The sequence below is a fragment of the Hyperoodon ampullatus genome, assembly GCF_949752795.1.
Source record: "Hyperoodon ampullatus genome assembly, chromosome: 8".
Taxonomy (NCBI): domain Eukaryota; kingdom Metazoa; phylum Chordata; class Mammalia; order Artiodactyla; family Ziphiidae; genus Hyperoodon; species Hyperoodon ampullatus.
Window position 1 is genome coordinate 36,200,819 of NC_136921.1, and position 13,857 is coordinate 36,214,675.

The window sequence follows — 13,857 nt, forward strand, 5'->3', positions numbered from 1 at the left end:
TTAAAAACCAATGGTTATAACTCCACAAGGGCTTCACCTAAAATAATCCTTAATTAAAGTTTAAATAAAACATTGGCTGTTCAGACCAAGATAGCTTTATGTGACAGAATGTGAACAGGGGCATCCTCAGCCTCAATGTCTCAGCATCCATATCTCCTCTTCATTCACTCATGTCACGTATGGCCTTACCTGAAGTTGCTACCCACACTTCCCTTCCTGCCCCGGTCTTTCTCCTACTTGCTGGCTTCACAACATTTACTATAATCTATAATCATTCAGCTGTATTCTGCTTTACTGTGCATCTCTCCATGAGGGCAAAAACTTTTTAATTTTGTTTACTTCCTCTAGAAGAATTCCTGGCACATGTTAGATGCTTAAAACATTTCCTGGATAGATAAGAAAAGATTTGAGGGTTTACTTTGGGCCAGATGCTGTGCTGATCACTTCATGTATCTCATTTACTGCTCACCACAATCTTGTAAAGTAGGATATTTTGCAAGTGAAGAGAAAAACACAGAGCGGTTAGCTTGTCCAGGGTCACACACCTAGTAAGTGACAAGGCCAATATTTGAGTCCAAACATATTTAATGCTAAAGCCCTGGTTCTTAGCTATGATATTATTCTGCTTCCATCTGAGAGCTGGTGCGGCTGAAATCCTGGAATATACACGTTTGGCTTTTCTATTAAAGTTCTCGGCAAGCTGCTTTCTTCTTGTTGATCTTTTCTAATCCTCTGGTCCAATATAGGGTTTAGAAAAGCAGGGGGGATAATCTTGTAGCTAGGGCCAACAACAGCATTAAAAAATCTGCTTGGAAATCCTACAGGGAACCTCACACCATAAAAATATTTTAAAACAGTCTGTTGTTGTTGCTTTTTAATAAGAAGCACAAATGAAGGACAAGCAGCCAACATTCTAAAATAACAGGACCCTTTCTCTCACATTTGGTTCAGTTCACCTAGAGAATGAGAAAGCAGTTCTGTGCCAGAGGCATGCCAAACACAGAATCTGCACTGCAAAGGTAAAACGATGGAGCTGCTACTGTCCTCCAATACAGGGCAGACTGCGAAGTCTGGTTTGTGGAGGTCAGTGAACACTGCATGGGGCCTTCTGTTTGAGACAAGTAACAGGTAACAGAAGAGCTGGCTTCCCAGGATCCTTGACAAGATGAGAGGGTATAAAGGAAGCCTGCTGGGAAGAGAAGCTGAAGACAAGGAAAGCCCCGCCCCCAAGTTTATCTCAATGGAGCCAGTTGGTGGCGCATAATCCTGCTCCTTTCCTATTGGATGGGACTTGTGTCCAGAGGGAGAAAGACAACACAGGAATCTGAATTCCTATTCTGGCCCGAATGGTGATAAGCACCTATACATTTCAGCAATCTGAGCCTTAAGAAAAATAGAGCAGGAGCAACATTTAAGATAATTGAACCCTAAGGGTATAATGTGCTTTAGTCATTTAGATGGAGCCTTAGAAATAAAAATGATCCTTGGCATTACATTTGGTAAAACTAAATCTTGATCTACTCCTTGTCTGAGTTTGTACTTGGACACAGATGATCCTGATTGGATTATGTAAAAGATCTAATTTGAGATGTTATTAAAAATTCTGAAATACAGAAAAAACTACTCCAAGGCTTAAAAAAGTAATTTTGTACTAAGTTTAAATCAAACTCCCCAACTTCAAAGCTATATGCTGACATGCAGTGTTGTCCCACTCGACAGTACTATATTTACAGCCTGAAATGATGATGCTTTGGGTGGTTATTTTTCATGTGGGAAGTCACACTAACACCCTGGAACCACCTGCATATATCTTAAAGCTAACTTTTCTCCTACCAGAAAATGATCCTTTTAAAACTTTTAAAAAGAGAGATCTTGAATGTCAAGGTGTTAAAAAAAGATAAAACATGCATTCCACATGTTCACAGCCTGCTGCCCAGCTGGGCATTCAGAACAGGCTTTCCTGAGGCAGTTTCATTATTGGAAAGCTTGATAAATGCTCCACCACTAGCAGACTGGAGATTTCTTTTAGGCTCATACTTCAAACTCATTCAAGTACAGAATACCATTATCTAGCTTTGTTATGATTACTTTTTCCTAATTTTTCAATTATACATCTTTTAGGAGTAAGGGAGCCTGTGGTTTTAGCAACAACTCTCTAACATGTGCATAAAATTGCATTGACTTTGCTAACCAAAGAGAGTTACCCCCGGGTGTGGGTCTTCTCAGTTTCTCGACCCAAGGGCCTTGGTTTCCTCAGCTATAAAGTGAGGGGAGTAAGTAATCGTTCCCATCCTTTTCAGTTCCAAAGGTCTACTCAAAATGGGGTGCAGAATGCCCAAGACCCAGCACTCATCTGTGAAATATCTAGCAGAGGTCTCAGGATTTCTGATAGACTGAATAAGCATTTCAGAGTCATTTGACAGCTTTGGCATCAACTTCCTGATGAACCTTCATTATCTTTGGGAAGGAAAACTTAACTAGTTATAAACTCATTTTAAAATTTATGATCACAATAAGTGAGCTGCTGATGAATGGTCAACCAGGAGGATTCCCTTCCTTTTGCAAAAACATCTAATAACCTTCCATTATCATCATTTTATTCTTTAACAGAAAAATTTACATGAGTGATAGATTTGTATTATTAATTATTAACAAATAATACTGACATACCTCAATGCCTTCATGCTAAGCTTATAAAACCGAAGGGATATTGGGATGGCTCTTTGTGCAATAAAGTATTCTTCACCAAAAGTTTCATGATAGGGTTCACAAAAGCCCCCTGGTACAGAGAACTCATCTGATGGGTACTTTCAAGGCAGCTATCCACTGTGAAGTGAAGCGATTCAATACTGCATTTGCTCTAATGTCATATACTTGGTAGAGTTACTGAAATTGCTTTAGGAAGAAGGTATAAATTATAAGTAAATGAACAACTATATGTGCTGGGCTTTTAGTGTATGATTGATATCACAACAGCAACTTGAGTAATTAGCTTTTGAAATAATTGGTGTGAAGGCAAATCACAAGCAAAGTTGTGAATGTGCCACTCGATTATTTAATTTCTTTCTCCTGCCCTGACCATAAATCAAAACATTCTCAAAATTGTAGGCAGAGGAAAAGCTGAATTAAAAGATTACTGGAGGGGCCTCCCTGGTGGCGCAGTGGTTGAGAGTCCACCTGCCAATGCAGGGGACACGGGTTTGTGCCCCGGTCCGGGAAGATCCCACATGCCGTGGAGCGGCTGGTCCCGTGAGCCATGGCAGCTGAGCCTGCGCGTCCGGAGCCTGTGCTCCGCAATGGGAGAGGCCACAACAGTGAGAGGCCCGTGTACCGCAAAAAAAAAAAAAAAATTACTGGAAAATCCAGATTCTAAATAGAAGTAGGTTATTTTCGTTGTTTGTTTGTTTTTTTGTTGTTGTTTGTTTTTAAGAAATCATTGTGTAGTAAGGATTATCTGAATTATAGCACTATTAATAGTGTTGTTAGGTAAGGTGTTTATGGAAGAAAATTAGAGCTTTGTGAGCAATTAAAAAACTTCCTAGTGTGTCATATGGTGTCAGTTATGTAATGCTTCCTCATGGTATCCCTGATTCAATACTGGTTACCATGTGATTTTCTGTTTGCACTTGTCTTTTCTGCTAGACTAAACTCTTCTCAAGTAGGGCCCCTGTCTTATTCATCCTTGGTTTACCTTAGGAGGCATTTTGAAAAACAGGGCCCTTTTAAAATTTATCTAAATGATTGTATATGGGGGGGTGTTGGGGGCAGGATGCTAAATGACTCACAATCACAGGAATCCCACACAACGAAGAACTGCCCTGTGACCTGAACTTTCTCACATCCTCCTAGACACATGACATGTAAACCCAAGTATTTTTTGTACAGTTTTCCTATGGATTTCCAAGGTTTACTTGGATTTCTAGGGTTCAACTACTGTGGAAATTAAGAGAAAATTGTACTCTGGTGTTCAGAACTTTCCCAAGAGTTTTTCACCATTTGGAAAATCCCATGGCCAATCACATGGGCAGTCACATTATTTGAGTTGACAATCAGCACTTGTCAGTCTGTATTTGTAGCAGCTGCATTCACAGTGACCCCATGTCTACATAAAAATATACTTATTCAGTTCTTACTTCACATATCACATATAAAGAAACAGTGTTCATGTTATCCAGTTGACTGCTGTCTCCCTTCTTTTAAGTGCAAAGTGATTCATTATAATTGGGTGTCAACATCTGGCTATTTTATTAGGCCTTCTATTTTAGTTGTTCTTGAATTTCTTATGTTTTTATATTATTGACATTTTGTTTCTAGGTAGATTATATTATCTATGAATTTTATTTTAGTATTTGATATAAAAATGGAGCATTGGGTCAGACAGTATTGAAGGCCACTGATCTAGTAGATTCCTGTACAGCTGCCTTATTTTGCAGAAAAGAAATGGGACACTAGAGATGAAATGATGCCCCCAAGGTCATACAGTTGATTAAGTAGCCTTTTGTTGAGTAATGAATGTATAGCTATAGCACAAGTAATTAACATTCCAGATTCTAACACCCTGGGATATATATTCTACCACATAATACAAAATACTGGGAGTTAAAATAACTTGGCCTACCCTTTAATAACATTTCCTTTGGTCACCAATTATCCCTCCCTTATCCCAGCAAAAGTGTCTACAAAGAAAATTTCTTTAAACTGGAATTTCCTTTTTCCTGATGATCCCAATACAGACTAGAACTATATTTTTTAGATTAAAAAACCCTCTGACTTAGTGAAGGGCTAGATTGCACACTTCTTCTTTAGCCTTGTCACCTTCCTCCCCGCCTCCAACCATCCTGCGAGAAGACCGCTTGAATCTGTGGACACCATAAAAGAACAATCTTTCCCTTCCAACAACATCAACAGTAGCAATGACTGCCCCAGTGGGTCCCTTGGCATCCTTTTCTTCTATGTCTTTCTAAGCAACTTTACTTAAGAATAACTGACCTGTGACCCCACGGAGTGCCTTGGAAGGTTCCTCGAGTATTGAGATCTTTTTCTCACGGGGGGCAAGGGCTGGTTTTTCACTGGCAGAATCAGTGGATGAGCTGTCCTTCTCACAGCCGTTGACGTGGCCATTTTGTATCTCTGGCGGAGGTGGCTGCACAGGCCCTGCTTCGGGCCTCTCTGCCTTGTCTTTAGCATCTTTGTTGCCTTGATGCTGCTTGGACTTGCTTCTTTTTCTCTTATTGTTCTAGAATGAGAAACAAATGAGAAGCTCACACCCTTGAAATAGAAGGTGAACCCGAGAGACCAAAATAAGATATGTTACCCTTTTTTTGTTTTCTGGCTCTTCTAATAGAATGGGTGAAAACGCCTATGTCTTTATTAACCACCCAAGTCAATGTAAATATCTTCTTTCCTACAGTGAGCTGTATAAACTTTTACCTCGTAAGCATAGGAAACAAAAAGTTTTCTTTAAAAGGGAAAACGCAGCAGGAAATGGCTTCAATAGCTGACACATTATTTGAGCACATTGAGTTGCTACATATTTGAATGGTCATACAGTAGAGTCTTGTGATAACTGCCCTGGAAGAACCTGAATTCAGCTATTGTGCTATTGAAGAAGAGGTCTCATTTCTTAAAGAGACGATGGGTGGGGGGGGAGTCCAGGCTGGGTCTAGGAAAAGGCACCAACCAACCAGGAGATCCCTGGATTGCTGTCACTGTCCGGGAATCATCCCCATGAATATTTAAGCTGGAGTGGACAACTGCTACAAAGGAACGCCGAACCCACGTGGGTCTACCTGGATTCGCATTGTGCACCTGTATCTGGATCTCTCCGCTGCTACCTGAACGGCATTACAAGACTTCAGTTACATTTAGTTCAAAATAACACAACCCTGCATTCTAGATAATTGAAAACTTTTAGACCCTGGTGCAGGCCTCAGCCAATGAGAACAGACATGGGGCCCATCAGGGCAGACACTGTCCTGCCTGTTGCATCAGTGTCCCACCAGCTGAACATCAAGCCCGGCTTTGTTCTTCAATACATTTGGAAAAAAAATAAAGAGAAGGGCTTCCCGGGTGGCCAGTGGTTGAGAGTCCGCCTGCCGATGCAGGGGACACGGGTTCGTGCCCCGGTCCGGGAAGATCCCACATGCTGTGGAGCGGCTGGGCCCGTGAGCCGTGGCCGCTGAGCCTGTGCGTCCGGAGCCTGTGCTCCGCAATGGGAGAGGCCACAACTGTTAGAGGCCTGCGTACCGCAAATAAATAAATAGATAAATAAATAAATAAATAAATAAAAATAAATAAATAAAAAGAAACAGTTTTCTCTTGATTCTCCTCCCCGCTCTCCTTCTTTTCCTTTGAAACCACAATCATGCCCCTGAGTAAGGGCTCCTCCAGGGGAGAGAAATGCACTGACTGGGTAAAGGAAGGCCCAGGGGCACTTATTCCCACGCAAGCCCTGCATCTCCTGGGCTGGGGAGACAGTTTTCCCACTGAACCTCTAAGAGGGAGGCTTAGTAATGAGTTGGGTCTGCAGCTGCCGTCTGCTCTGTTTTTCACATCAGAGAAATTTCATACCCAAACCACACATCTGAAATTCTTCCAGGTAAGTATAAATACTGCCTTTCAATCACCTGCAAATTGTCTTCATCTCACATAGAAGCCTGGGAAGCTATGATTAAAGATAAGCAGAGATTGTCAAAGACAGTGGCATACAGAGGTTAAAAAAATTTTCATAATTCTTCCTATTCTCCATGAAGCTAGGAGGAGAAAAAGGAGGAAAGGATCATTCCAGTAATTTCAGTAATCTCGGGATTTTATGAAAGCAATACTGGTTTTTTGTGTTTGTTTAAAACCTGTGCCACAGGCCTGCGATCTTCCCTCAGTGGGAAGGGTATATCCTGGGATTCCCAAAACACAAGGCTTCTCTGGGAATAGTGGGAATGGGTGGGGAAGTTACTTTGCAAAGAGAAGCAGACGTTTTGTGAAAGTCATGAAACAGGTTACAGGCCAAGAACAAGAAGGAAGCTGCACCTCACTGGAGCTAGTGAGCACTCCAGTGCTCCATGGTCACTCACAAGACCAGAAAGGCATGTTCTAGAGACAGAGGCCAGTGTGTGCGCTGCATAATGCACGTGCGCCCATAAGTCGAGACTGTGTGACTAGACAAGAAAGCAAAATAACTTGAGAGGGGCAGAGTAAAATCTCCCCTCTGTTCTCAAGGAGCAGTCAGTCTGTCAGGGTTCGAAAGAAGGGAAAACAGGTCCCTTACTTACTATGGCTTTAAGGCGCTTTCCTTTTTTCTTCCTTTATTAAAAATCTAGCTTATTAGAACTCAGGAAAAAAGTATCTCGGGGCAGCCCTGGACAGATTCTCTCAGCTGGAAAAACATGTGAAAATATATTTAGGGCTTTTCAAGTATCTTTAAAAACACTCCTTAATTTTTTCCTTTGTGCTACAGGATATGTTCAGGCAAGTTAACGTCTAGAATCCTTTGAATTCTCTGGTTGGGCTCGCCTTAATACTTAAAAAGAAAACTCTGGGATTTCTAAAGCACACCTGGTGGTTAAAAACACTTGAACAGAAAACAAGGGCATTAGTAGGGAGGGTGGCTGGTAATTTAAGAGAGTTGTGAATCTGGAAGCTTCCTGGGTGTACATATTAACATATTTGAAAGAAGCACAAAATCGGCAGCCATGAAGGTTCTGATGGAAGACGCTACTAATTTACAATCAATATCAATCTTACCTTCTTTTTTCCTGTCATATTCCATTCTTTTAGAACTTGAATTGCACTGCCTAGACAAAGACAAAGAATCTTCAACATGCATTCACATAATAAAGCACCACACAAAATTCATCTCTGTCTTTCCATCTTGGTAGTGATTTTTTTTTCGGCTTTTTCATTTGTTTTGATACGTCCTACCTTAATAAAAATGTCAGTTTCATTTTTTATTTCCAGATTTGCATTAAATTCACTGCATGATCTTGGTTTTATCAAAGTATTAAGCCCCACTACATGAAGGTGACTTTGTTTTATCATTATGTTGTCTTAGAGAAAATGAAATATATCTTGAGAATTTTCTGATAGCTTCATTGCCATAGGTAGAATTAAAATTGTTCTGTTTGATATATGAATCAAAATACCTCTAATCTTCCGGGCTAAACATGAGATTTTGAATATTATTAGCCATGTGAATCCTAACTTTTTGTTTGGCTATTCCTGCTCATTTTCTGCCTCTCTACTCATTATGTTCACAACCTGCAGGGTGATAAGAAGGCCAGATGATCTGATGTTAGCTTTGCTCTCATCACTGTGAATAGGGATGGGATGCAGTCTTTGCAAGGTTCCACTTTGAAACAAAAGGAGCTCATCAAATAAGTTGAGTCCTAGGTTCTGTCAATGCCATTCACATGCATACGTGGCATTGCTCAGATGCACAGGAAAAGCCTAACTTGATTAAATTAGAAAACATTTTAAAAGAAATGCTTAACCACTGGTCAGCTACAATAAGTATCTTCATGTAGTCTAAGTAAGTTCTTCACTCATTCCAACTCTGCTGGGGGTAATTTCAACAATAAGTTATTGGTAATGAGTAGACCAGTTGTTCTCATTTAAATAGGTGCTTCTAAAAGAGTAGCCCTTAAATGTATCCTTTTAACAATTTTAAGCATTCTCATACAGTCTCATTATACTAATGGTTCTCTACAATGAGTGTGTTGGCTAAACAAAGATAAACTTCAGGCAGGTCTTTATAACACATTTCAAATTAGTAGGGCCCCAATTATTGAGTCTACTGTTACTGGTTGATAAGCAGAAGGCCATAGTGTTTAGACTAATGTTGAGAAAGGCTAATTATTCCTATCCATTCACAGTTTCCAATTCAATGTCCCTCTTAGGCCTTTTGCATTACATGTACTTGAAATAATAAGACTGCACTTAAAAGTAAGCTATAATTCAGTCTTTTTATTAACTGGGCTGGTCTTTTTCTAATTTGCCCAGAGAATTAATGTTTCACAGTATTTTCCTTTTGAAGAACTTTAGGAAGTCACTTTCACTAGGTTACTTCGTAAGTCACACCAGTGGTTAATAATCATTAGGGTAGTTCTTACTTATAGCTCAACTTCAGTTTTCCAGATAAAATTAAATTTTAAAAAATGTTAAATACTGTTCTTTTTAATCAGAGGAGGGAGGTGAGTTGCTTACTGCTTTCAACTGCAATATTCAATTATTCCTCTAATTTGCATATTTTGACATAAATTCTATTTGCAATTTGGACAACAAGCTTTTAGAGGGTAATTCTGAAGAAGAAATAACTATGTTTACAGACAATTTTGAAATTGTTGTTATTAAACTTTAATTATACTGAAACTGCTTGGAGGTCTTTAAGCCGCTCAGACAGAGTGATTTTAGTGTGCCTCGTAAATGATTCTTAACAATTATTTCTGATTTTCAGTGATTTTTAAACAAGTTTTCTGACTGCTCCCCATCCAAAATGATATGAGGTTTCTCAGCAATTGAGGAGTCTTTAAAAATGAGACCTCAATACCGACAAGGTGAAAATGTCAAGAAGGACAAGCATGGTGCTCTATTTAAATATGATCGGATTTGATGACAGTCCAGCAGTTACTGAGTATCTGTGCATCTCATCAGGGGTCACTCTGCAATAAAAACTTTCATGATGGAGAATGTCGGGGCCTCAATCCAACTGAGGCTGGGGAGGCATGGGGATAATAACCTTTTTCCTTTCCTAAAGCTTTTTTCCGTGTGAGTGATGTTGGCAAGTGAAACCTGAAAAGAGTTTATCTGAGCCAGGATATGCATGTTTCCCCCAATTTTTTCTTGAGACGAATTGCACTAAATGATGCAAAGGTGGAGGAATAATCACATTCTCTGTATTTGTATCTGGTGAGTAAAGATTCTTGTACATGAAGCAGGAAAAACAGTCAGAAAAGTTATGTACCGTGGGTCTGCTTGTAGGTCTATTTTGAATGATAATCATTTTTAATTCAATTAGGACCCTAAACCCTGACTGCAGATATCAGAATGTAAGTGTGTTGCCTGGTTCCAAGACCTTATCTGAAATGCAATTGTACTATATGTAGAAACTTAGGAAGATTATTCTACTCCTAGGAAAGTAAGTAAATCAAACTGTCCTTAACAAATAAAGTGTAACTAGGATAAACCCGAGGAATGTGCTGATAGGTCTTCCCTGACCTTTCGGTCAGATTATGTTTAGTTAGTCCACACTGACAAAACAGAAACTAATGCTGGGACAGAAGACATATGATAACTAAGGACAGGTATGAGATCTCTGTTCATAAATGGAACTTTAATTTGAGTAGGAGAGAAGAATTTCCCATAATTTATAGGAAATCTAAAGCAGTAGGTTATCCATTTATAGAATAAATACATTCCTGAGACTTTAGATTCTATACCGTCACTGGCAATGGGCTGTCCAAAAAAACATTTTTCTTTAGACAGCAAAAAGTTCTAGAGGTAGATAAGATGAACTGATATTCTGATTAATTAGGTAATCTCAAAATCATAAACTAAGGATATTAAAGACTAAACCAGTCCTCTCAGGCTACATAAGCATCAAGTTCAAGGATTCCAGTCGTAAGGCCAAGTAGAACCATACTGGTTGAAGAGTTGAGAAGGCTTCCCAGATCAGGAGTAAAGTACATTATCTTCCATTAACAAGGGCGCCATCAAATAAAGGACATGTTTAGTAACAAATTGGACAGACTGGTTGACAATGGAATTAGTAGCATTATAATATCTATCCTTTGCAAACTATCTACAGTCTGTCTTTTTTTTTTCCCCAATGAGGAAAAAAGAAGTTCCAAATTCTGCTCTTAATATGTAGATGTGTTTTTAAAACCTAGCACATTTTAATAAAAATTAAAGTATTAGTGAATAATTGGTATTCAATGCATTCAAGGAAAAAAATACAGAATATATGGAATATCATCTAACATCTTCAGGTTCAGGGGACATGTATACTTACCATCCACGAAGGCCTGCACTGCTTTATCTACATTAAAATCAAACTGTTGTAGCACCAGAACTATTTCATTATTGCTTTTGTTGGGAACAACTGATCGAACCGCATAGATCTGCAAAGGAGAGGAAAAGAAAAAGAAGGGTAAACATTTTGAATATTTTTCATCCATATTAGTCTCTCACTGGATAGAATAATAACTGTTAGAAAGGCCTTGAAAAGCCAACTAATCTACCTTCTTGCCATGAAGCATACTCAAGGCACTTCAGACCACTAAAAATTAATCCTGGTGATCACCTTGATAGCCTCTTTACCTGAATACACATTTCTACAGAGACGTCCTTGTTAGGACTGGAGTAGCACGTGGGAAAAGCCAACTCTGGTTTTGCAACCTACTCCCCCACCAACCCAGCCCCAAGACTCCAAATGCACCCAAGGTGTGCTTTCAGTGAGGACACAGATAGTTTTCTGTCTCAGGCTCTCTTCTCCGTGGGCTCAGGGCAGATCTTTGGAAAATTTACAGAAATAGCTTCATGCCTCAGCTTCTCTGATCTGCACAGTGGAGACAGTCATAGTGAGGTTCACAGAAGCGTGTTGTGAAACTCCATTAATTTTTATAGAGATATAAAATGTGGGGCATTGTATTTTTGAAATAGCAATCTTAGCCATAATATGGAAAACGTTCCCCAACACACTTCTGAAAATCAAACATTTAAAACAGTAAAAGTAAATACATATATGAGAGCTAAGGACTTCAACAGGTTAAGCTGATATTCAATTTTTAATGACCTATAGGTATTTCTTCATCAAATTTTGCACATGTTCTTTCTTCTTGCCTAATAGAATTAATTGACCTTTATCTCACAGAACTTGCAATTACTACAGGACGCTCTATCCACTTCAGCAAAACCTGGCTCACCCAGCTTTCTATCAAGGGGATTACTTCAGCCACTACGGACAAATATGAGAGTACTGCATGGTGCCAAGGTGAGTAGCATCCATAATGATGACCACAAAAGCACTGCACAATCCTTACATGTTTTCATCAATGGTTAAACTGAGTTTTAGAGTTACAAGCAATTTATTGTAATCAGATTCATGGACTATGGATTGTATGTGTATGATAATGTGTAACGTGATTCTATTGCCCAGAACACTCAATTAAGCAGCATAGTCTATTTCCTAATTATGTTAGAAAATAGACAGCCTACTCCATATCAATGTACATGTAAGAGTATTTAGATTATAATCAGAAAACAGCACAAGATATGAGTTTATAACTTGGAGAGGTTCTGACATTATAGAAAGCTGGCTTTGAATCTTGACATTCAGAAATGCTACATATGTAGGGATTTTCAAGGACTCTAATTATACACACACACACACACACACACACACACAGAGTTGTATATATGTGACAAGAGTCCTTTGATTTTTTTCTCTACTTTATGGTTCTTAGTTTTCCTAGCCTCTATTTTAAAAAAATATTAACTTCTTCAAATCTAAGTTCTTTCTCACTTTTTCTCTTGCTCTCTTTAAAAATCCTTTCAGTGAATAATTTTTGAATGTCTATTGTGTGACAAGGCACCAAACTTCCTGTAACTTATAGACTAGAGGGGGATGCACAAATTGTTCAAATGATCACACAAATACATACTTATACATTGTGATAAATGCTATAAATCATAGGACAGGGAGATGACTTTATATAGGTATGCTGAAATCTGAAGGACAGGGGAGAAGAGAAGGGTGGGAGGTTAAGAGGAAAGGCATCTTAGGCAGAGGGAAGAGCATGAATGTGGAGCAAGGCACAGGTGAGGGAGTATAGAGGGAGGCAGAGGCTGAGGCTTCCAAAGTACAAAGATGAGGCCAGAGGCGGGCAGGGACCAGATCATGCAGCCTACAAGGCTATGCAAAAGACTTAGGTCTTGTGAGCATCCCATAACCATCCTTTTGTGTTGTCCTTTCTTATTCATTCATCCTGTTAGAAAGATAGCTCTCTCTCTTTTCTCTCTCTCTCTCTAATTTATCCTTGTCATATACACATTTTATATGTAAATAAATGTATATTTATATATCATTATATTTAAGTTATGTGAAAGTTAAGGTGTACAGTATGTTCATTTGATACATTTATATACTGCAAAATGATTACCACCATAGCATTAGCTAATACCTCCATCCCATTAGATAATTACCACTTCTTTTTTGTGGTGAGAACATTTAAGATCTACTCTCAAGTATATGAATCAGTATACAATCACCATACTGTGCATGAGATCCCCAGAACTTATTAATCTTGTAACTGAAAGTTTATACCCTTTGACCCAAATCTCCCCATTTATCTCTTTTTTTTTAAGAGAAGCCAAGATGGGGACAAAAACAAGAACAAAAACACCTGCATTGACCCGGGAGAATCATTAACAGTGCATGTCCAAAACTAAATACAATTGGCCTAGCAGGCACCAGTGCGCCGGAGTTATGTATAAGCATTACGTGTTGTCCTTCTAATGTAGTTCTTTTAAATAAAATTCTAGCATTTCAAGCCACTATGATTGGTTAGTATTATATAAAATTTCTTAATAATAATTACCATCATTATTACCACATCAGTCATGCCCTTCTAAATAATAATTTGCAGTAACATGGATGACCCTAGACAATATTATGCTTAGTGAAACAAGTCAGAGAACACATATGATATCACTTATATGTGAAATCTAAAAAATAAAACAAATGAATGTATATAGCAAAACAGAAATGGACTCACAGATATAGAAAACAAAATAGTGCTTACTGGTGGAGAGAGGGAAGCTGGGAGGGGCAAGATTGGGGCATGGAATTAAGAGATACAAACTACT

At 38.8% G+C, this 13,857-nt stretch overlaps 1 protein-coding gene across 1 annotated transcript in view; it reads right to left on the reverse strand.

Annotated features, from left to right (window-relative positions):
* SPATS2L (spermatogenesis associated serine rich 2 like) overlaps positions 1 to 13,857 on the reverse strand; it is an 86,492-nt gene that overhangs the window by 50,577 nt on the left and 22,058 nt on the right. The window contains exons 2-4 of the mRNA XM_079709711.1: positions 11,003 to 11,111; positions 7,741 to 7,790; positions 4,990 to 5,236 (exon numbers count right to left, since the gene is read on the reverse strand). Of these exons, the coding sequence (XP_079565837.1) occupies positions 4,990 to 5,236; positions 7,741 to 7,790; positions 11,003 to 11,111 (406 nt within the window). The remainder of the gene's footprint in view (positions 1 to 4,989; positions 5,237 to 7,740; positions 7,791 to 11,002; positions 11,112 to 13,857) is intronic.